General features: G+C 32.9%; 1 protein-coding gene across 1 annotated transcript; it reads right to left on the bottom strand.

Annotated features, from left to right (window-relative positions):
• Positions 1-22,108, bottom strand: LOC148615644 (zinc finger protein 236-like). The gene is made up of 24 exons (XM_088582034.1): positions 21,996-22,108; positions 19,932-20,245; positions 19,249-19,548; positions 17,611-17,750; positions 17,132-17,259; positions 16,735-16,892; positions 15,832-15,957; positions 15,412-15,570; positions 14,690-14,914; positions 14,045-14,303; positions 12,422-12,616; positions 11,722-11,868; positions 11,064-11,313; positions 10,052-10,283; positions 9,581-9,817; positions 8,212-8,315; positions 7,667-7,854; positions 6,817-7,071; positions 6,331-6,497; positions 5,055-5,259; positions 3,900-4,687; positions 3,386-3,667; positions 2,511-2,679; positions 1-1,724 (listed from the first exon to the last, which is right to left on the bottom strand). Exons 1-24 carry the CDS (start codon positions 22,045-22,047, stop codon positions 1,411-1,413), a joined length of 5,394 nt encoding a protein of 1,797 aa, XP_088438160.1. The 5' UTR covers positions 22,048-22,108; the 3' UTR covers positions 1-1,410.
• Between the last annotated feature and the right edge of the window lie 4,091 nt (positions 22,109-26,199).

Raw genomic sequence — 26,199 nt, 5'->3', positions numbered from 1 at the left:
TACTGCAAATATTTTATTACAAATAAGATTGACTTCAAACATTAACATATTCAAACAAGATGTCATCATTTCACATTCTGAACAGCAACATACAATTAATAAAAACTTCTCCCAATAAAAAAGAAATATATACGTTATTTATCATAGATAAGAATACATAAAAAGATGAAAGATTTCAATGGTGATGTAATCATCAATAGAACCACCAACAAGAATCTTGCAAAAACAAAAGTTTTAATATATCAATAGAAATTTCAACCTCACAGTTCTAAAAAGACAGAAAAATTCCCAGTTATACAATGTCAAACTTAAACACTTGACAAGCTGTAAAACACTGAACAAATCTAGCAATCAAGGGGAGACAATACCAAAATTTTCTTCTAAAGTGTAATAACAGTGGAGTTACTGACTTATCACCTAAGTAAACACACATACATATCCAAAACTGCAGGTAAATACAGAATAACAGTAATTTTGATGTCAAGATAATTAAAACTGGTGTTATGCTTCCTACTGGGTACGTCACAGTCAACTTGACATAACATTTCTAATTTGTTTTAGTATGGCAGCAGTAGCTCGGGATACAACAATATCAGAAAGTAGTGAGAACAACTGATAAACAATGATAGGAGTTAAGAGGGGGTCCATGCAAAAACCAAGCAGTGAGTGGCGCATGATAAATTTTGTTCTAAAAAATATTTATCTTTTTCATATCACAAATGCATCCTTTCTCAAAGTTGAATGTTGGTTTTGTTTAACTGCAATGGTTAAAGAGAAATAAATTACATAGAAAGCATTGAAATTTCATTGAAAAAGGGAGATAACTCTTTCACTTTGTGCAAAATATTGTTGCTTTTTTTTTAAAACCTGTAAAATCATTTTTTGAGCCATCCACTGTTAATTTTAAAATCAATCTTTGTACTACTGGACATATATATGATATAAACATTACATTGGAACAAAAAATTCCATGGGACAAAATTTACCATCACAGGAACTGCCTGGTTTCTACATGAACTGTTGCCTAAAAGTTGTGTGCACAAGGCATTTTTTTTAAGCTTTCATTCAAACTTTGTAAAATTCCAGACTCTAAGCAGGTTAAAATGTCTTTACATGCTGTAGTAACTTCCAATATTGTTCTTTTTAAGAAGATAATTAGAAAATGCAATCACTGAAATTAAAACTCATATTGTGGATTTTCATCAAAGGATGTACTGTTTTTCCCAAATATTGCATAATTAAAACACCTCACTTCTTGAAACTAATAAATGCACAAAAGAACTTTGAATTTAAAGTAGTTCTAAATGGTATCTTAATGACATAAAAATTTACTGACATAAAAATTCCCTCATAATTCAACCAAAAACAGCACTTATAAATAAAAAGTACAAAAAGAGTAGAAATCACAATTCATATCACATTCATCAAGTCAGCCATTTCATCATAGTTTATTCCATCTTCATCCCTGGACTCTCCATCTGTACTAATGTTAACATTAGCACCTGTGGCAGGCATATAGAACTTAGGGAGATTCATAGAGTGCACCATGTCAATATGATGGGCACGTTTGATGTGAGTTTTCAAGTTGCCTTTCTGGACAAACGACAAGTCACAATATGAACATTTGTGTGGTTTTTCTCCACTATGTTTCTTCATATGAATTTGTAAGGCATTCTTTTGGTTAAATGATTTACTACAGACATCACATACAAATGGCCTCTCACCTGTGAAAAGAAAAAAAAACAATTAAAAGAATTCCCTGTGTAAGTGCATCACAATTAATTTTGCTGATATTTTATATTGTGTTCATGGCTATTTTAGATGAAGAACATGTAAGGCATTTCTATTCACAAGAGCTAAGTTCTTCTTCATTAAAAAACTATCCTCACACATAATAAATTGTCAAAATAAAAAAACAGTAAATGGTGTTTTAAAGGTAAAAATAAAACACTAAAAAAATGTGCATGCAACTAAATAAATGCATCATCAAGATTTAAAGCAAAGCCGTTGATCTCCTAATAGCAAGAAACATGTTCAACACCTGTGTGATTGCAAGATGGGGCAATCTCTTCATTGGTGAGATAAGAAAATCTGGTAAAGCTAAAATAAGATTTTTTTTTTGTTTTGAAAACTCCAGCCTTTGTTGCAACTTTCATTATAATCATTACTAACAAATGAAAGTAAATAAATAAAGCTCTAAATGTAGGATTACACTTCTATGTTGAGGAAACATCACTATTTATTACAGATTTCCTTAAAGAACGGCTGATTAAGATTGTTATCATTGATTTTATTTTTCTCTTGAAGATGACTGTGATAAGGTTATAAAACAGAGACTATAATATAAGTATATATACATGTATATCAGCCTTCCAGACCCATTACAATGTGTTTTAGAAGTCCACATTTTAATATTCTCATTTTCCAACCTGCAAGTAACAAATCTTGACATGAGGTGGTATAAACACATGAACAAATTGAAACAGGTGTAATATACAAGTGTCACTTACCTGTATGTATTCTGATATGTCTTTCTAACTGACTAGGTTTCTGGAAAGCTTTATTACAATGTTGACATTTATAATTGCCTGGAGGTCTAGGTCGGTTCTTTGCTTCAGGTGTGTGTAATACCATGTGCTCCTTTAAATGTCCCGATCTCTTGAATGCTTTATCACACATCTGTGAAAAATAATTTTAGAACAGAAAATTAAATAAGAATGTTACAACAAAAAACCAAATTAAATAAAGAGCTGCACAAGATATACCTGTCCTCTTTAAACCCGTTTTTATGTTTAAAATCAATAATTTCATTATTGAAAAATTGGAGATTTAAAGGATTGCTCAACTAGATTACCCCAGGTGCCCCCCCCCACCTAAATAAAAATAATATATGCCTCAACAAAATGCATTTCTGCATGAAATATTAAATGAGGATCTTGAAAATTTATCTTGTATAACTTGATAAATGTAAAATTTGAAATTTATAAAAATCGAAAGACACTATACGTTTAGAAATAAAGTTTTTTTTCAAATTTACATGGAAATTGCTAAAAGCATCTTCCATCCTATTTTGCACGAATTAAGTCCCAGAACTTTATAAAAACAGAATGGGAGCTAACATTTGTTAAAAAAACAATCTAAGAGTAAGTAATTGTGCCCAGGGTAAAGGGACAGACAATGGTATACCATTATACATCTAGACTAATTCATTACCAGTAGGTTATGTAAACCTTACTTGAGACAGACTGTAAGTGTATGTGTCTAAAGTTTACTAATTATTCTATTGTTACATGTATGTATTCCTGCTGTTTCTGAAAATGGGAATGATTTTTTTCCATGACATATAATTTTATTTGCCTTCATCTATGTTTTTAATTTTACTTACTGCACATTTAAACATCCTGAGTTCATCATCATTCTTCTCCCCAGTAACAGGATTAACTACCTGAGATGACACATCCTGTAGATTGATGTTTGCTGACTGACTTCCATGGGTTAGATTGTCATGGTTTATACCATGCTGTAAAAGACCATTGTCCTCACCATTTAGGTTGTCATCCAGACTAGTGTCAAGGTCAACACCATCCTCTTCCTCGTTTGTATCATCAACAGTTGTAATATCATCTATACCCTCAACTTCTGTCATGCTAGTCTGTGTCACAGTTATCTGTAGTTTGTAAATGAACAACATTAACAACATATCACAACATAAGTGGTGTAAAAATTCTTACTTTCTGCCACTTTAGCTATTCCTTCATGCATTAGTATTTTAGTATACAACTAAAAAAATTTAGAATAAAGGAATCATGGTTAGTATTCAAACCTTTTTTTGCATTTCTAATGTAAAATAATACAATTTCATTATACATAATTAACACCAGGATGTTAGTATCCCATACCTGATCAGTGGGAATTGTTCCATCACCTGACACAACAAAGGCATTTGGAGCACTATCAGACATAACAGCCCCTGATGTAGTCAACAAACTCTGTCCCTCTGGTACAGTAATGGTTGACATTGGCTGTACTATGATGTTAGGATCTTGCTGGACATGTACATTCTGTATGACATTAGGATCAGCTGTTTGTAATGTCTGTGTCAGTAGACTTGGGTTGATAGTAATATTGATGTTCCCTTGTTGTTGAAGCTGCTGTAACAAGTTAGCATCAATCTGTACAGTTTGTGAGAAGATATTTGGGTCTAGTCCTGTAATTTGTAGTCCTTGATTACCAGTTAACTGTAGCTGAATGCCTTCAAGACCTTGTAGTACTTGTGTGGCAAGAGCACTTTCTGACAATCCAGAGTTTGTAAGAGCAGCTTCAGGCTGTACCGTAAGTGACACAGGGAGTAAGTTCTGAGCACCCAACATACTTTGATCAACGGCTATTACTTGACTCCCGTTGTTCTGGTTTATTGTCATCACATTTTGAACATCATTTGGCACTAGATCAACATTTTCAATGGTACCACTAGTTTCTATTGTTTCTCTTGGCTTCCTGCGTTTTAAGGGTTCAGATTTGAAATGTTGTAGAACATGACTTTTACGGTTTCCAGAAGTTCTGAATCTCTGATCACAGTGTGGACATTTGAATGGTTTAGCTCCTGTGTGTAATCTCATATGAACTTTCAAACTTCCTTTTGTAGCAAACATGGCAGTACAAACATGGCACTTGTAGTTTTTGGATGCTAAAAATATGATTCATTATAATATTGTTAGTCAATTTTATTCAGAAGTCTAATCACCATGACCATAATATAGTATGAATATTGCTATGTGGTTTTGAATGGCTTCTGATAATTCTGAAAAGTACTTCTTTTACACTTAACAGTGGAGTAGATTCCACAGTAATTATTTTAACAGAAAAGATGATGGAATTCAAATGCTGATGCTGACACATTCAAGATGCAGAGATTTCTCTGTGGATATTTATGCAAGTATTGTATCAGTGACACTTTAAAAAATAATTATATGTATATTCATAATCTGCAGTGTTCCAACATGTAGATAGTTAATAATTGTACATACACAGTGAATTGGCAGCAATATACTTACAATTCTGATGTGTCCTCATGTGACTATCTAGTGTGGACTTTACAGTAAAAGATTTAGCACACACATTACATTTAAATGGTTTTTCACCAGTATGTATTCTGATATGTCTGACAAGGTCACTTGGTTTCTTAAAACTTTTAGGACAGTGAATACACTGATGGGCATGTTTTGGGTAATGCTCTCCACTCTCTCTTGTAGAGATCATCTGAAAATAGAACATTAATACAAATTGGATTCTAGTTCTATGAATTCAAATACAATCAAGTTACTATCTCGATTATATATACATTAATGTCCAGTCAAAGGGAGATAAGCAGAAGTTTTACAGGTACCATATTTTCCAGACTGAAGTCGATGTGAGTATAAGTCTAATTGCCTAATTTTGACCTAAATCGATGAAAAAAACACAGATAAGTCAAATTTGCAAGATTAGTCATGGGTCAGATGTGAGTATTTATATTGTAGGTGTCAGCGGAGATCTGAGTTGAGTGGTTTGATTTTCACAGCATATTATTCCAGCAATGTTACTTTGTATAGTATTTCTCAATTAAATTAATACTTGTATATTTGGTAAAATGTACTATGTCCGCAAGTTCAATTACTTTTTTTGAATTGCATATCAATTGCTCTGAAGCCTTAGATTATCAGGTGTACAAAATCGTAAACAAGTCAAGCGTGGGCACCCAATCTGGTGTGAAATTAGGGCAAAATTAGTTTGATGAATAGGTCATAATTATCAGCAGTAATTAATAAACAACATTACTCCGTATTTCGAAATACAATAAAAAAATTCTTACATTTAAATTTGGTTGCAATTAGCCATTTAGATAACACTTTAACTGATTATAATTTGAGCTACATGCAAATGTGTAACGACATACCATAAATGGATATAAATTTGCATATTAAAGAACCGATAACTCTGGAACACTTGATAATGTCTAACCAGTAAAAAAGTTTTTTTAACATGTCTTCTGGACTTTGTTCATATATTTTGATGTTTTCATTAACATCTTCGTATTTATTCATAAAGGATAGCTGCACTGATCAATAATCTTCAAGTTCGATTGCCGCTTTGAGTGAGTGACGGCTTCCATTGATTGCAGTTTGCCCATAATTTTGAATGAAAGCATTAAAAAATGAACTAAACAAATCTAATGATAGATATGTAGATGAACATTTTTCCTTGAAAAATCCTTATATAAGTAGAAGTCTTGAAAAAAAATAACGACTTATAGTCCAGAAAAAAAACAGTAATATCAATCAGAGTAATTACCTTGTCTCCAACCACTTTACTTTTCTCTGATGAAGATTCTACTAATATCTTCTTAGAAATAGTAATAAGATCTTCTTCCTTTGTTGTTTCTTCTACTACAGGTTCTTCCTCCACTAGAGCCATTACAGCTTTAGGTCGTTTGTTTAATGCAATGTCTTCTTCTATCACTGTAATTTATAATTAATGATTTTGCTTGAATAATTTGTGGAGGTAATGAATGGGCCAATTCAATTAAGTCATCTGAATTTAGAATAAGTGTTATACAATTACATAAATGCCACTAGAGTGATGTTGTGACATAAGTTGAACATGACTGGTAAAAGATTTGATTACCAAAAGGAAGCAAAAATCATATTCACCAATCATTGAAAACTCTATAAATAAAAGGTATCCTTACAGTTATTTTGTAATTTTAAAACAACCAAAAGATGTTGACCAATGGTCAATTTACAAACTTCAATCAAATTTTGGTCAAAAAATGGTTACCATCACTGTGAGTTTTAATATGACGTTTCAGCATGTTGTGTGACCTAAATGATTCCTCACAATACGGACACTTCTGTGATCTTGTCCTCTCATGGATAGTCATGTGACGTACAAGGGAGCCATTTGTTGTGAAATCTGCCTTACAGACAGGACATGTAAAGTCTTTAGCACCATCATGTGTCTTTATATGAGCCTTCAGTATACTGGCTGATATGAATGACTTTTTACATAGGCTACATGGGTATGGTCGTTCTCCTAAAAAAAATATTGAAAAAAAGCATTTAAATTGGAATTAGCAAAGCTTACTATTTTAATTTGAACTTGAAATCACTGAGATCAAAGCCATCTCTTGAGTGCCCTGTGGTAGAGCACTAGTTCGGCTTTCAGGTCAAAGATCACCAACAATGTTATGTGTCTCCACATCAGAAGGTGGTCTACCCACAAGCTAAATATCAAATGCTCTCTTTTCTCATTTGCTGGTTACATTTAACCTACTGAAAATTACTACAAATTTCAAATTCATCAAGCTATATATCTGGTTAATTCTAGATTATCAGCTAACTTCAAATTACAGGGTTAACTGCCCCCATTTAATGAACATATATTATATAATATTTGACAATGTAATTTATTCACATTACCAGTATGTAATATCATGTGTTATTTGAGACTGGAGGATTCCTTATCCTTCACTATACCTGTGTGTGACCTCATGTGTTGTTTGAGATTTTTTGTTCTTCACTATACCTGCATGTGACATGATTCGTTTTTTTGTTGTTTTTTTTTTGTGATAAGTATGTGATCTCATGTGTTGTTAGAGGTGGTAGGATTTTTTTGTCATTCACTGTACCTGTATGTGATCTCATGTGTTGTTTGAGATGCGAGGATTTCTTATAGGATTTGTCACATTCAGTACACTGATACTGTCTAGCCCCATCCTCATCATCTTTCTGGGTGGATTCATTCCCCTGGGTAGGGTCAGCTGGGGTGTCCTTGTCTACAGTTTCTGCTTCCTCTGCCTCCAATATAGTAACATCACTGAAAAAATACACAACTTGTCAGAAAAGTTGTTAATATCATTGGAACAAAGCCATAAATATCATAGAAAGTTCAATGAGTTTTGAAAACAGTTCCTTCTTTAATGTAGAACAATCCCTGCAAGTCAGTACAAAACAACATTTCCAGGAAACATACATATATATTTTTTTCTAAATATCTTGCCTATGTTTTACAAAAGGTTCATATTTTTTAATTCAAAAATGTCAAAGTTGATATCTCAGTCATGAATTTGGACATCTGACAAAGTATGAAAACCACATTTCTTGTCATTAACAGTGTTTGAGAGGATCAGTAATCTTTCCTTTATTTTGAAAGATGTATTCTACATTTCTGTACCTTGTAGGAAGTATATTCTGCATTGAAGTACTTGGAAGACTGGTGGTCAGAGAAGTTACTCCTTGACTGAAGTTCAATGAGTTCAGGTCCTGTAATGGTTGGCCCTAGAAGGAAGTAATAAAAAATGAAAATGTACTTATAAAAAAAGTTCCCCATGGGGTGTCAGATCACAAAACTCGCATTTTTTAAAAACCTTGATTTGGTATAAATTAACAAAACCCTGCATCTTACAAAATCCCTATGACTGATAAGGCATCACATCTCATTTACAAATAATATACAAAGAGACAACATTACATTAAGTGCATGGTTTGTTTACACAGGTGTTACAATAAATAAAACACTAAAATTCATTTCATTAAAAGCTGTTTATACATAAAATCAAAAACACAAACAAACAAGAGGCTCCCAGGAGCCTGCATCACTCACCTGATTGAATTTTGCCTTTCAAAGGCAATAAATTTAACGAGAAGTTGTCCAACAATTTTGACTCAAGGATTCTTCGGTTGGACTTATCATAAGATCTTCTCAACAATTGAAAGTTTCTTTTAATCTATCATAGTTTTCAAGACATTGACTGAAAACTGTTAAAAAAGGAGTCATTTTTCCCCTTTCAAGGGCAATAACTCTTACAAGGAGTCATCTGACAACTTTTATCCCTGAAGATTTTTGTAGTCATAATAATGTGGATCATTTCAGCTACTGAAAGAATTTTGCTAAACCTAATGGTTTTGGAGATATATGTGAAAAACTACTGTCTGACCTCTATGTTCTATTTTTAGTAACGGCAGCCATGTTTTTTGAGGAATCAAAAATCCCCATATCAGTTCTATGCAGGATACCCCAAGAAACATTCATACCATATTTGGTTACAATTGGTCAAGTAGTCTCAGAGGAGAAGAGTTCTGTATAATTGTTAACCATGACGACAGACAATGACAACAACGGACGCCAAGTGATGGCAATAGCTCACCTGGCCTTTGGCCAGGTGAGCTAAAAAGAAATTTAAGTTCTTCAATTGTACAGGTAAAGACAAACTTGGATTGAGATGGTACTAATAAAAGGGTAACCTTGCTGTTTAAGAAGATGAGAAAAATTTCAAATCATAACATTCCAAAAATTTTTTGCAAGGCATATTTTTCAATAATGCACATATCCAGAGTTCAGTCTCAGCCAGCAACCTTCATGAAATGATACAATCACCACCATAGACTGATAATAATGAGGATTTATAACATCCTTGACTACTCACATGGACCAATAGACCTGCCAATTTTCACGATTCTTTTGTTCTTAACATTTATCAACAATAATAACAGTACATGAAAGAAATTCCTTCAACCATAGTTTCAAATGTAATCAATTTTACCTGAATCTGGAAACTATTTGCATCAAATATTCCTGTATTCAGGTGTGTAGCGTGTTGGTTGGTCATCGTATCACTGAGAGGCGTGGCTAACTGGTTGTTAATTGATGTTTGATTGGTCAGCTGGGTTGTCATGACATTCTGAGGCTGTATCTGATTACCCATCTGTTGATTCAGCTGTGTAAAGTTCTGCTGTCCTGATCCCAACAAGCTCTGGCTGAACTGTGTCTGGCCAAATATCTGTTTAATTCAGAGATTTTTTATTACACAAAGTGTAAAAATTATAAGTAAAAAGATTTATTGCCAGATTTTGTTTTCATTCACAATTTTTTTTTGATATTTGAAATCAGTTTTATGTCAACAGTAAATGTATTACTTACCATCTGTCAAAGAAAAATATCATTCAAACTAATAAATACCACGATAGACAAGAGTTGTTAAGACCTGCTATTATTTAATAGTGTTAACTTGTACCTGATGATTAAGAGTCTGCTGTAACTGTTGATCTAAACTGGCTGTATTGAGGGCATCCTGTATGCCTGCTGGAGCCAGACTATCTGATTGATTAATGGTAGCTGATTGGTCAGTTTGCTGGAGCACAAGGTCAGCAAGGCTATTTTCCTCTACAATGTCAGACTGATCTTTATCTCCATCATCATCTACATCATCATTGTTCTGTTGTAAAGCTTGCAGAGCAAGTTCATGTCTGAAATCAACAAAACTATAGTCATTTACCTAAATAACTTAAATCTACATTTTTTTATGTCTAACATTATTTTTATATGAAAACTATTATTACTTTGCTGATGACACTAAAAAATCGTACCACTAGTTTTATTCATAGAGATTAACTTGCTTACAATTATAAAAAAAAAACAATATATAGTATCATTATAAAGTGATAAATATCTGCTTCTTTATTTCATTAGAAAAATCAAAGAAAAGGACTGCAATAAACATCAAAAATTGACTGCATTGTCTACATACAAAATGAATGATATCAATCATTGTAAAATGTATGTAAAATTCTTCTTCAAATTTTTGATGGATTTTATGTAGATGACATTAATACTGATGAAATTATTCAAGAATAAAATGACTGAGTGGATAAAATTTAGAAGTGAGAAGTATATTGCACTAGTGTGAATATGGAATTATGATCAATATTCAAAGAAATCCAATAATGAATAAATTTGTAAAAGAATGAGATTTGTATCATACCAGCACATAAGGATATCTAAAACACTCATTCCTTACTACATAGTTCAAAAGATATCATTGTACATATAATGTTAAATGTAATTCCTTGCAAGGTCAGCAGTTCAATATCTGCTCAGAATAATTTTCACAATATAATGCAATAGTACTATACTATTCAACAATGAAAAAAATTATCAAATTATCAAAGGTGAAATTTGTTCCAATTAAACTACACCTGGTTTCAACTAAATTCATTAGCTTTTATGTTGAATTAATGCTAACCTACCTATGAGTTTTCATATGTTTCTTGCAGTTAACAGATGTTTTAAATGTTTTCTGACAATAAGGACACATGAATGGTCTGACTTCACTATGTGTAGACATATGTCGTTTCAGACTGCCATTTGTAGTAAACAAACTATCACAGATGAGACATTTATAAGCTTTAACTCCAGTATGAGTCCTGATATGAGCTTTTAATACTCCACTGGATACAAAGGATTTCATACACTGGATACATTTGTATGGCTTCTCTCCTACAGAACACATTAGATTACTTAATATAGGCCAATAAATTTACTTGTACATGAATTATAACATCTAATATATTTAAGCTATGAACATATGGTTAGTGTAAAATCAGAAACATTTTACAAAAAAAATCTAAAAATTCTGGCATATTTTTTTTTGGCTGTGTACATTGAACAAGTTACTAAATCAAACAGACAGGAAAAGGGAGATAACTAAAGAAAAGAACCATATGGTTTAAAAATATAGTCTTTGTAAGTTTCTTGCTGTGGATTTTATTACTTTTTATTATTTACTTGCCAACCTACATTTTATCTAATATCAAATTTCCTAAATACATATATTATATTAATCACAGTTGTTCTTTTTTTCATGAAATTAACCCTATTTTTCATTTTGAATTTATTCCAAAGTACCTGTATGTGATCTGATATGCTGTTTAAGATGACTAGACTTTTTATATCCACGAGAGCAGAATCCACATTTATAAGGTCTATCAACACTACCTGCTTCACCAAGATACTGGTTCAATAAGTTGTTTCTTGGGGGCTGCTGAATTAAACCTAAAAATTATGATATTTATGATAAACTCTGTTTTAAATAACATTTCATAAAAATTCAGATAAATGTCAAGTGCAGGGTAGTTAGACTATATTTTGCTATTAAATGTAAAATCTGAACGATAAATTGACAACAATGAATTTTTGGGGGTTGTGTTCAGCCACACCAATAGGCAAAATGTCTCTTTTCAGTCCAAAAATAAATGCTACAAAAAATCAGTGTCTATTTGGCCTACAGAGGATATCATTGCAAAGGAATATGTATGCAATTAACTTCCACATCAACAATAAGAAAATTGTAGATTAATTTTAAACATGGTTGTTAACCTATTTATGTTCATAAAATGTACATGTGGATATTAAGAAAACATTTAGTCAAAAAAAGACTTGGAAGTTCTATGCAACTATTAACATTATACATATAAATAAATGTGTTCAATATACTTTTCGATAAATGTTTATCTTTATTAGCATTTGTCTCATAGTGTCTTTCTAGCACCAACACAGCTGGACAATTTCCTGAATGTAAAAGGAAAACACTAAATATAAACAATACCTGTATCAGTAATCAATATAGGTTCCTGTAGTGGTATATCTGACACCCCTATATCTTGTTTAGATAACTTCCTGAACATTCTCTTAGGTTTTCGCTCCATGTCTCCATCTTTAAAATGTGATGTAATATGACTTTTCCTGTGGGCTGATGTTCTAAAGGTCTTATCACATTGTGGACATTCAAATGGTTTGGCACCTGAAACAAGATCTTATCTTATGAGTGTGGTTTTACTGTAAATAAACCTTTTGGGGGCTTTTGTTTTCTTGCTATCACCCTACTTTTAATATTAAATGTTTTCTATTCCAATAAGCAAAAAACAGGGAAACAAAAATTCTGTGAGCAACAGCTCACTAATGCGACTCCCACTTTCCATCATGATAAAAGGAAATTCATGTTTTTTCTGCAAACACATCCCAGGATACAACATCCTTACAGGAAGCTTCAGGGTTCTCCATGACCTTGTTATACATGGCACTGTGCCATGTGTTACTTTCCTTGAGCCATGAATTCAAAACCAGCGCAATGTGTTTATTTGATCTGTGCCATGTATTCAGATTCGCGTTATGCATTGCAAATCAGTACTGTATTTCCCAATTACTCTCACCTATTGATAACCTGTAATTTCCAGATGTTTAATGTGTCAGGAGAGAAACGTTTGTAAACAAAGCTCGGATCTGTCAAATTAGTGATTATCACTGTCGGCAAAATCAATAAGATTCTAATAAGCTGAATGATTTCCACTGTTTTATTTAAATGAATATTTTTTTTAACTTTTCATTTAATAAAATATAGAAAGTATTAAGAGTTGAGTTCAATTTGACAAAGATCGATGTGGCCGAAGAGAAAGTAAGATTATCTTAAATTTTTACAATGTCTTAAAGACCTCTACATTTATCGGACACAGAAAGGCAATCTAATTTAATCAACTCTCTTGAAAGGGTGATGGATCAACTCCCAAAAACTCTAAAAGATTGTTTGATGACACAGAATCAGACGAAAACTACTTATAACTGTCTAGCAAAATTATAAAGAACTTGTTAAATGGTTACAGGTATCAACAAAATGGCCATACCTGCCAGTGATTTTAACTTATCTAGAGCTGTGGACCTATGGTCAAGTCTAGGGAAGAGAAAACTTGACCTTTGGAAAATTGAATTTGACAACACAGAAAGATTAACCATTGTTGATTGTTAATTTCTATGTTGTAGCTTGTGCTAGTAAATAGGTCTGACTCATTCAATCTTATCATACTTTCTTCGGCAATTTATTTTCTGCCTGAAAGAACACATGCTATCATGAAAATTTGTCCAACTGGAGAGTGAGCCATGTGTTCATCTTGATCCATGGAGATCCCTGAGCTTAGTACAATATATCAGCAAGGCGGTCTGCTGACCATGATGTCAGCTACCAGAATAAGACAAAACATGCAGTTCGATTCAGCAAAGCAGATTTTTCTGTAAGTGTACATGTTACCTGTAATCAACATTAGCTGAGAAAAATGTGACAAAAATTTTAAATATTACCACTGTATAAGGAATATTCAATGCTACGGGCAGGGATATAAATATTAGTGGTTAGAGGTTGACTTGTCCTTATTTGTAGTTCTGGTGTCACTAAATATACCTGTATGCATCCTGAGATGAACTTTGAGACTTCCTTGAGTAGAGAACATCTTGTTACATAAACAGCATTTGTAGTCCTTTATACCAGAATGGGTTTTAATGTGGGCTGTCAAAGTACTCTTTACAGCAAATGATCTGAAGCACTGGGTACACTTATAGGGCTTCTCATGAGTATGGATACGAATGTGACGAACTAAATCACTTGGTTTCTTGAATTCTTTGGCACAGTAAGTACACTGATGCCATCGGACACCATTGACCTGAAAGAGAAGTTAAGAAAGGTTCAAAAATATAGTTCATATGTTATTTGTAATAAAAAATCAAATGTAATTCAAAGCATATGGAAAAATGAAAAAAGAAAATTTGTAATCCTCTTCAAGAAATCAGATACTTGTAGTTTCTGTTGCAATGTCAAAAGGTTCCACAAATGCATTCTTCGATTTCCAGTGCAGGATATATGGGAAACTCATTCCTTTCTTAAAGTCTTGAAGTTTATGCTTCACAATGGTAACTGGAGTACGAATAAAGTGAGAAAACAGCACAAGCATCAGAAGAAGAATAAGCCATCTGCAAAACTTTTTCCTCCTATTGTCTTCTTGAGGAAACTTTCTTACAGATATAAGCAATACATCTTCAATTATAGTACCTTTCTAATGATATGTTTCTTGATGGAACCAGTAGCTGAATCCTGTAAAGTCATGGTGGTAACAGTTTGGGTGACAGTATTATTAGATATTACAGTCCCTGGGGCCGGAGCTATAGGAGTCAAACCTGTACTGGCTGTTGTGGTTGGTGGTGGAGGTGCATTGTCTGTCTCACCACTAGGCAGACCACTGTTTTCTAAAGCTTGCTGAAGGATATCATTTGGGCTCTGAAATGTAATAAGGCTAATTCAAAATACTATTTTAAATGAAATTTACAAGATGAAAAAAAAAAAAAATTAAACAAAATATGTGCAATACTGTACTTTAGTAGAAAATGTTTGTTTCACAGACAACAGATAAGATGTGAATAGTAAATAATATGTCATAACAAAAGTACAAGCTAAATACAAATAAACAAACTTCCTTAAGTCCATCAGAAAAAAGAACATTGTCCTCAAACAAATGTAAATATATATACATGTATACTGTATGGTTCTATTTTGTGCCAATCTCTTCTATAATACTTTAACTGCTTCCTGATTTACTATGTACCAATCCTGTAGCAGCTCTGTTATACAGGGTATGACTCATTGCAAATCTGTGAATCTGTTTCCAGTGTACTGTACTTATTTACATAAAAGGATGGGGTTTAACAGGTGTAGAGCTATGAAATAGCAAGTTTACCCTATGTGAAGGAGATTGATATTTTGCACATATTAGGTACCTTAGAGTCACTGCTGTCTTGTGTCTGTATGTCTTCTGACTGTTGATTGGATGATTCCTGGTTTGTTTCACCCGATAAAGATAGTATCTGATTTATAACAATCTCATTATGTTCTTCTGTTATTAGCTGTTTCCCAGAATCATTAGGTAATGAAATTTCCTATAAATATACGGTAACGTTCATATATAACAATGAAAATGGATTTATAATTGTTCCTTTTTATACATTTTCACAAGTCACTGATAAGTCACAATAGACAGAATGACAAAACATACAATTCATAAAAAAAAAACATTTGATAAGGGCATGCTTATAGTAACCCTACCACTTACACGATTTAATCAAGTTCTAACACCTGTCCTTAAAGTATGAATATTAAGAACTTAAAAACATATGAGTGTTGAACTTATAGCAACTTACAGTTTGTTCTGAGTGCTCTCTACTAATATGAGCATTTAAACTTCCAAGCTTCTTAAAGACACAACTACACTCAGTACATCTAAATGTTTGGAACTCTTCGCCATCCTCAGGTAAAGTGTGGACTCTCTATAATTATCAATATATTGTATGGAAACATTCAAGTGCATGAACACTATATTATCTTTTTATACTGCAACTTTTCTATTTGAGCAGTCAAAATGCATTGACTGAATATTCACAAGTGACTGAATAAAACGTTCTGTTGTGACATCACAAATGTTACATTGTTTTGAAGTTTCCAGGATGTCACCCACTTCAAATAAAAATGTTTTTCTTGATTTTAACGTCATTTTTCTTTTACATTTTTGATGCTGTATAAAGACAATAACAGTGCACTGACTTTACAAAAACTTTGATATACAAAGTCAGCTCAAACTGGTGAAAATGCTCAACACAGATTCAAATTTTCCTGCAGTTTTAAGCGTCATCCATATATCAGCTTTATTTCAAGTCAAATCACTGTTATGGTCTATATATATATGTATCTGTTGACAAGTATTTCAGTTGATTCAGTGCAAAGTAAATATTGTCCCTTCTTACAAATCAAGTCTTGTAACTAACAAATGAAAAATTTAGAAAAATAATAATTTGAAGGGAGCTTGCTTTAAGTGTTTTTAGTAACTGTCTGAAATATGTTGGATGGAAGAACAATATTACATCATAATAAATCCAGTCTATAAAGATGAGCTTATAAAAATGTTCTTTAACACAAGGGTTTGAAGGATTTAATTTTTTTTTGTATTTTCAATTTGTACATATTTTCTATGAATTAAATTTTAAAAGGTTTAAAATCAAATCTCATGAAAAAAAAAAACAGAATGTAATTATTAAACTAAGACATACCTTAATATGTGCTCTCAGATTGCCTCGTTGAGCAAATGTGTGTGGACAGAAGTCACAGATATATGGTTTATCTCCTGTGTGTTTGCTCATGTGTATTCTTAATGCTCCTTTCTGGTTAAAAGAACGATCACAAATTGTGCATGTGTAGGGTCTTTCACCTGAAATGTAGATAATACTTATCTTGACAATTAACACAATACTGATTACTAATTTTGCAAACTATCACTTATAAAATACAGCCACTTGTATGCATTATTACTAGGTTTATAATGAAAATAAAACTGTGGAAACTCTTCTGATGGATCTCTTTAAATAAAAACAACATTGCACCTGGTACATGTAAATTAATGTGTTAACCTATAAGCATCAACACTGAACCTGCCACTATATACTGTACCTGTGTGTATACGGTTATGTCGGACTAACTGACTGGGTTTCTGGAACATTTTACCACAGTGTTGACATTTGTAATGAAATGAAGATCTGTCTATGTTTCTCTTGTAAGGTCTATGTACAAGTGAAGCTCTAAAAAAAAAAACAAGAACAAATACTGAAAATGTTAATGTGGAGATATTGTGCTTTAACCAATATTGTAACTGTAATGAAAAGTTTATTAATAAATAATACGTAAAGCCATCCATTGCATAGGACTATTAACATATACTCAACTTGGTGGATTTGATCTGGATTTGTGGTCTTGCTGCAGAGAACAGTAGTCTAGTGGTGACTTAACTTCTGTTCGAAGTTTCAGTAATTTTTCCCTTTTTTTAAATTACGTGTATATTGGTTTATAATTCACATCTCCAGAAAACAAAAATCTTTTTTTTTTGGGCCAGAAAAAGCAGATGACAGATATAATGTTAAAAGGAAACCTACTTGATTTTGTAGTGTTGTTTCATGTGTTCTCTAAGTAATGCTGGTTTACCAAACTTCATATTACACTGTTTACAAGGATAACATTTAGATGCTCCTGCCTGCTCTCTTCTATGTTCCTGCATATGTTTGTCTAACTGAAACTAAAAATTAAAGAAGGTATGTTTCAAGTAATTACAGGGGAAGTGCCACCATAAATGACTCTTGAAATAAGACATCATTCAGACAAATTCTAATGTGGACATTATTTCTCAACTAAGAATAGGAAAGGCAAAACTTCAATTCTCAATGACTGATAGTGAATTATGTCATGATTGAGGTACTGAAGTTTTAATGTGCCAAGTTGAATTTACCACAAATCATTTCTGTGCAGGAAAAAATGTGACAAGTGAAAATTCAATAATCTTGCATATTTCCAGCAATACTATAAATCATGGTTCTCCAACAGCCCTATATACACCAAATTTGTTAACTGCCATCTTTGGAAGTATACATGTAAAATAACTGTCATCTTTGGGAGTATACATGTACAATAACTGCCATCTTTGGGATCAACTTCAGAAGTCAATGACATGCTCTCTACAATCAGTCTTTAGAAGGAATTTTTTTCATTGATAAAAAACATACATGTTTATTAGATTTATATTTTTTTATATAAAAAAAATTATGAAAAATTAAAATAAAATACTTTGCTGGGAGCAGCTTGATTTGAAAGCAATCTTCCTTCCCTAACAGTATTATTTAACAAAAGATAAGAATTTTACCCTTTTGGTCCCTAATTCGTAAATGGTTCCACCCACAACCTCAAAAAACAGTACCAAACTTCCTTTGGAAGTATAGTACTTTGTAGTTCAGTTAATTTCAAAGAGATCCATTTCCTTTAATTCAAGTTATCAGAAAAAGTCTTGTTTCTGGTCCATTTGTGACCCTAATGCTTAATTGGCTCATGTCACAACCCTGAAAATCCAAGTCACCTTTCAAAATATGGCACCTTGTCACACTATTTAAGAGATTCATTCACATTTACTCATGTTATTGTCTGGACAGTAGTAAACCCTTTATCTTCCCCTATTTTTTAATTAGTTCAAGTCATAGCCCAAAATTACTCCAAGTCTTCCTTTGGTGGTATGGCACCTTGTGATACATTTTCAAATTACTTTATATAGTCAAATTACTGCCTGAACATCTAGAAAATGTGTGCTTCTGGTCACTTTTTGGCCCTCATTCCCATAGGTTCAATTCTGAACCTCCAAAGGCAATCCCTGCCTGGCTTTTCTGGAACAAAATATTATGAAGCAATATCACAGACACTTGAGTTTAATATAATTAAATTTTAGGAAATGCTTGTTTCTGGTCCCTCATTCAATAATGCTCAAAATCAATACCAGCCTTGCATTCATGGTATAGAACCTTATTATATAATTTATTAAGATCAACCATTATTTATACTATGACACAAGAAGCAAGCGTCTACACTCTACAAATTCAAACTCTGATGATGACAACGATGCCCACACCACCATACCATTATATAACCACAAATTTGTATAAAAGTTGACAGAAGATTTTTTTTTTAAGCATAAATATCAAGTTCCTTCTAACCAGAGGTATTACATAAAAAGACAATCAAATATTTAATACCTGTATACTGAATTCATCACCACATTCTGTACACATTAAAGTCTCTTCTTTCTCGTGAAGCATGATATGGGCTTTCAGACTAGCCACACGTGAAAATGTCTTCCCACACTCTGGACAGGTTGGTTCTCCATCTGGTGGTACATGGGTCGCTTGATGTAATTTGAGATTCTCCTCCATATTGAATGACAAAGAACACTGAGAACACCTGTATGGCTTGTCCTCCTCGTGACTCTTCATGTGTCTCTGCAGTTGGTTCCATTTTGGGAATATTTTGTCACAAGACTCACATGGAAAAGGTCCCTAAAAAATAATAAAATTTGCTTATGTTATATTACCCGTTGTCTGAGGTTCACTTGCAAGCACAATATGTCTCAGCCAATAGCCCAAATTAGGTATTTAATCAACCTCTTCAACAAATAAGCAAAATATTCCTCAAACAACTTACAATTAACATTTGTTTCAGGTAATGGTCTTGTGTATATAAGTGCAAGATTACCAAGTAAAGTTTTATTTATTGGAGTTTATACTGTTGGATGGAGTATGTTAAAGTTTACATCTATACATGTGAATCTTATCTAAAAATGAATTACCAATTTTTATAATAAGTTCCTGTAACTAATGAAAATCAGTATCATTAGAAAGTATCACTAGTGCTACCAATAATGTGAGGTATATACATGTACCTTGCCTACAGGTGGTTTGATATCAGCCTTCTTTGGTTCAGGTACCTGTACTGGTTGTTGTTGCTGTTGTTGCTGCTGAAGGGGAGGTAAGAACTCCAGCGTCTGAATCTGGGTCCCTTCTGGTAACTGTTCAAAAACCACATGTTCAACCTGTAGTTGTTGTGGATCAAAGTTGGCAAGTGTAATTTGGTTTGGGTCAATGTTCTCTTGTTGATTAGGATCCACATGTTGTTCTACAAATGCTACAATTTCTCCAGATTCTGATACATGGGCAACATGAGCAATAGTGGCCTGGCTGATAAACTGTGCATAATCTACAATGGACATAAAACATTTTTTCAGTACTTTTCAAGCAGTATTTGGTTCTATTTTTAATTTTAAATGCAATTAGTCACACCTTTTGTCACAAGATGTATTCAATTTAATTTTATTTTAAGATCATATTGTGTAAGTTTTGTGATTATTGTAGAAAACAATGCTGAAGTTAAACATTTTGATAATAAATTTTACACTCTCAAAGCACTGGACTTCATGGCACTTGCAGAAGGACCATGTTTGGGTTCAAATTAATTGTATCAGAAGTATGGAACCCTAATTTTTTTTACCTATAACCTTCAAAATCTCAATTCTTAATTTTAGACTAGATCATTAACATATCAACGATTTTTACTTTGGCAGTGGTGGCTTATCAACACATTCTGGTCCATAAAACATGGAATCATGACGGCAACACTTCATTTACAAAAGTAATATGGAAATTTTGAGAAATTCATTGTATACAAATACATACCAAATGAAAAAAATACAATAAAAGTTACAAAATTGTATCTGATGCAACATACATGTATACTGATAAAATATCATTCAGAATTATGACAAAATACATATTTAAAAGCTTGAAAGACTATTTCAAACAATGTTTGCACATCCTGAAAGATTGTTTCGGCAAATGTTTCAATCAGGCACATTTATAATCATAATGCACCTAGTTTGGCACCAGTCATCATAACTTATGTGACTTGTTCTGTGTCTAACCAACATAAAATTTGTCCATTTTCAACTAAACACATAACAAACAATAGGGGAATGTATAAAATTTATTTCATTAGAAAACTGTTCAGTTAATTAAATGTAAACACAGTTCGCGAAGTCATTAATAGTCGCAGATTTGCGGATAAGTTAAACAATATTTCCTTGGCGCATCAAGTGTTTCTGTCACAACTCCGTATGTTATTGATACAAATTGGGCGTGTGGACAATTGCCCTGAAGAGGCAGCCTGTCCAGGAATGTGTGGGCCATTGATTTGAAACTTTGAATGGTGTAGAACATTCAACTTAAGCCCTGTTAAATTGCTATTTGTAACATTAATATTTTCTAATTTCATAGTGTCTGATTTCATTGAGGTTTTGAATTATGTGTGTTTGCATAGAGCCGTTGTTTATATGTCCCCAGCCTAATCAGATTGAGTAACATTTTGTTTTTAAATAGAGAAAAAAAAAACCATTATACATAGTTTATATCAAACGTTTCATATTTATAAATTAACTCAGAATATTGGCAGGACAAAAAGATATATCAAGACTGACTGTGGGGAGAACAGTATAGCAATCATCAGCTGGAAAGGCTTTCCTAAAAAAAACACATGGTGGGGTTAAACATACGCGTCAACTTGAGCAAGGGACGTCGTGGGTAAACAGAAAGTAAAAGTAGGCGGACGAAACAATTCGAAGTGCGACAAGAAATGGACAAAAACTCCTTGATTTACGAAAGGGTCGAGGTTCGTCTAAAATAAACATATTTCGTAAGAAAATACACTAAATATTCAAGCAATTTTATACTCAAACAATAATCACTAGCGTTTTATTTATATCAATATCTCTACGCGGCCGGAGTAGGAATACTGTCAGCAAAATTTCTCATATCACTGCGCCCAATGTTGTGGACAATGAATGTGGAACTATCAGACCAGCATAACGACAATTAATCTTGATTAATAACATGATATTGTAAAGATCTAATTGATTTTTGTTCAAGTGTATTTATTTCTGTGCACCAAAGCTTACCACCAATGTTTTCGAGCTGAATTTGGGTTGTATTCGGTTCTTCAAGGGACATATTTTGGCAAAAATTAATCCAAAATGGCGGTGATGAGTTTCGGCCATAGAAACGAGGCTTGAGAACGAAATGACCCGTATGTCAAGTGCGAAAACCGCGAAATTTAAATTGAAAAAAAAAATGTTGGTTAATTACTGTTACCGATATAATTTTGGTCAACATGGTCGATAAAACATGACATTATATTGAAAAGCATTGATATTATTTCGTTTTTATCGACTTTTATATTATCTTCAAATGCCATGATATTAAAAATTGTAGACTAGTGTGGTGCATGAGCTGCGAATTATCGATATATTTTCCTCGTTACCGGGACTTATTTCAACACTGCCTGCTTGAGCCGTCTACAATTTCCTAAACGTCTATTCAAAATAGAGTTAATGAAATACAGTTACACGTCACTGCCAAACTCAGTTGAGCAACGGTTTTCCAAACGCAAATTTTAGGAACGGGCACAACTCTTTGCGACATATTGATATACCATAGACTGTTTTTTTCGCATGGATGATGTTTTTGTGGTCTGGTCACAAGAGATTCCAAAAATGTGGTACTGGCTGGCCTGGGAGAGTTCGCCCCAGTGATTTATAGCGAATTCCTATATAACCAACCAAGTTTTTTTTTAAGCTGAGGGGTCGCTCCGCCCCCGTGTCCGTCTTAGGGACACCAATATCACAATAAAATCAAATAATATGCAGGTAATAATTATAATGTGGTATATTTAGATGGAATTAATTTCTCGAATTCACCTAGCATCTGTGTGTAAAAATAAATACCACCCAAGCTCTATTTAACCAATTATGAAGATATGCAGGAACGCCCCGTCACCCTGTCTAGCAAGAGAAATGAACATGATAGATCGATAATATAAGTCAAGTACTACAGTTTGATCGTGAATGGATGACGTTAAGGACCGTGAACTAGGAGCTTTTCAGTTCCTTTTTGTTATTTTTTTAACAATTACAGTGAAATTGCAACTTTTACAATCAAACCAAGGATATGAAGTAATGTTTCATTGATTTTAATAATTTTTTTTGTCAGAAAATGCGTAAGGCAACACTTCGCCATATGCATTTTATCATGGAAGTGAACACATTTTATTGATATTTTTACAATTTTCCTCAATTTTGCAGGCAATTAAAGAGTAACATTTTTTATGATATGATATACAATTGTCCGGCGTCCTTCTGATCGTCGTAAACATGTCGCACCATATTTAACTAGAGAACCGATTCATATTTCTTGAAAATTAAAGAGAGTTGTTTCTTATGATGGTTAAACGGTCTGTATACTTTTTAGTGGAAATTAGATTATAAATTTTCGAGTTATATGACTTTGTAACTAAAATAGGGAACAATTTGGGATTATTTGCACATGTCGCGGCGTATCTCAAAAACGATTTATGATTATTACTTAAAACTTTACACGCTTGTTAGTTATATTAATCTAAAGATCTGTATTCTTTCTGGTGATGATTCAAAATTTCATCTTCAAGTTGTTGAGTTTTTAATTGTAAAAACGCGACCTTTTTTTTCACATGTCGCACCGTAACTTGAGAACAATTTATCCAATTTTCTTGAAATTTAACATAGTTTTTTTCTTGTGATGGTCAAAAGGTTTGTATACTTTTGGTTGAAACCGGATTAAAACTTGCCAGTTAAGGATTGTAACTAAATAGGGAACGATTGATGATTATTTTCACATGTCGCGCCGTATCTCAAAAATGATATATGATCACTAGTATTACTTAAAACTTAACACACTTGTTAGTTATATTCATCTAATATCTGTATACTTTTTGGTTACGATTCAATATTCTATTTTCGAGTGATTGATTTTTTTAAAAGGTGTGTTTTTTTCACATGTCGCATCGTACCTCAGGAACTATTTATGATTACTGCGTAAAACTTTACACACTTGTTAGTTATATTGATCTAAAGATCTGTACACTTCATCGTGATGATTCTTTGCTTTATTTTTGAGTTATTGAATTTTTTTTTATTGAGTTCTATGTCAAAAAGGGGTGTTTTTTTTCTACATTTCGCGCAGTATGTGGGGAATTCAGGAGGTGCATTAATCCTTAGAAATATGTATGAGTGGTTGGGTCACAAAAAACTCCCTTCCAACCCTCTCATACATTTATTGATGGAAGAACCAATATGGGGAATTTATTTTAGAGAAACATTATACCATGAACACGGAAACATGTAACAAGTTTTGTTTCTCTCTTTTATCAACTTTCTGTTTTATGAAACTTTCAAATTTTTAATTTAAGTATTGATATGCAAAATATTCCTTGCAAAAATCTGCTCATTTAATCAGAATTGTTGCTTCAATTTGGTATGAAACAAGTTGTTAGCAATTTCGCTGGTCAAAAGAATGGTCAGTATATACTTAGCGTGGTATCCTGTACAACCCTGAATTATTCCAGAACATCTTTTCTTAACAAGACGACGAGCGTATCATGCGCTCGTGGCGCAGCTGTTTATGTTTATTTAAACTCGTGAACCATTTACTTGATTTAGTGTGCAACTACATTTACGATACATCAGCTTCTGTTTAATATAGTTTAAACATATTTTATTGTCAATACAAAAGCGGCAGTTATATCAAGCACAAGTAATAAGACTTTAAACTCCTTCTTTACCACATAACATAAATTACATTGCAACATATTATTATACACTAGAGAATGCCCGTGAAATCGCGGTCGACTGAACAAAGTGTGGACACAGTACTAATTCGATGGACCCAAAAACAAAAATGATAAATCGTTGTAAAGGATCTACGATCATCTACCATACATCAATGGTAAACAGTTTCGTTCAAATTGCAAAAGTGGTTTAAGAAGAGTTGACCATGACCCTTTCCTGAGAAAAATGTTACGAAAATTTTCCTTATTTTACTATAAATGTTGAAAAATACGCTGGCAAACAATACATGTAAGTAGGCACGCCGGATATTGCCTTGGGTCCGCGGAATTTTGGAATGACTTTCACTCTCTGTTACCGATGATCCATTTTTTTTGGGGGGGGGTATAGGATGAGGTTGGTAACGAATTTACGTTTAATTTTCTGCTCAACCCAAATAAACAATGAGTAAGGGGTTTACACATGAAAATGGGGAGGGGTCCTGACTTTAGTCTTGTCTTCGGGTGCAGGTGTTTTTATTACACATAAAAGGGGGAGGGTTTACCCTCGGACTTCAGGTGTTTTTGTACACAAAAAGGGGGGATTTATTTCGACACGTTCTACACCTTTGCACCCCAGAGATTGATGGATGTTGTTTAATTAAGCAAAATAATGATTGATTGAATGATTGTTGGGGTTTCACGCCCGAGCAGCAAACAATAATCGTACATGTACACACGATCCGGACAAGTACGTCGATTGAGCATGTGCGAAAGCGTATTATAACACACCGACCAATGTGGTCTTCGAATTTGGATATTTTCCCAAAAATTCGCCTTTTCCGTAGAAAAAAAGATTGTTTCAAAGACAAATTTAGGAAGTGCACAACACTACATTTATTCCTCATATCACAAATATATTCGACCTTGTATGGTTTTAGAGGAGTTGCGGCTCAAAGAAATCGGCCTCTTCCTTTGTAGTATAGATATGTAAGCTTAACAGGTCACATGATTATTTCCCCCAAACGAACTGGGATACATATTGACTTTGTTCGGTTTCTTCATCCAAGTAGCTAAGTGCAGCTACCAAAGTACATACACAATATTTGCACAAAAATGAAATGTCATATTTTATAATAAAACATCTTTGATACATAGTGATTATGATTTTAAGAGAAAAGAAATAAAAATGTCAAGACCATCTTAACATCTTAGATGTAAAAAACGCCAAAATTTTCAACCTCTACGTGATCATAGCCCTATGTACAATTAACTAACAGAAATCAAATAATTTTAAAGACTGTTACTTTACAGAGCACCCGTTAAGCTAGGGTATGAAACGACAATGTTTGAAATTATACAAAAATGAATGCGACATTCACATTGAAAATAAACGTTTTTTTTCTTAAGGAAATTATTTTTTGACCTCTGATCCGATTTTCATCGCCCGTGATCACGATAGATAACGAGTTAATTAAGGACGACATCGATATTCTGATGAGGCATCGTCTTCTCTATCAAACGAT

Source organism: Perna viridis, chromosome 5 (genome assembly GCF_037379345.1).
Source record: "Perna viridis isolate PV_CMFRI_1.1 ecotype Kerala chromosome 5, ASM3737934v1, whole genome shotgun sequence".
Lineage (NCBI taxonomy): Eukaryota > Metazoa > Mollusca > Bivalvia > Mytilida > Mytilidae > Perna > Perna viridis.
Note: the sequence above shows the minus strand (reverse complement) of the source record. Positions and strands in the feature narration are given on the sequence as shown.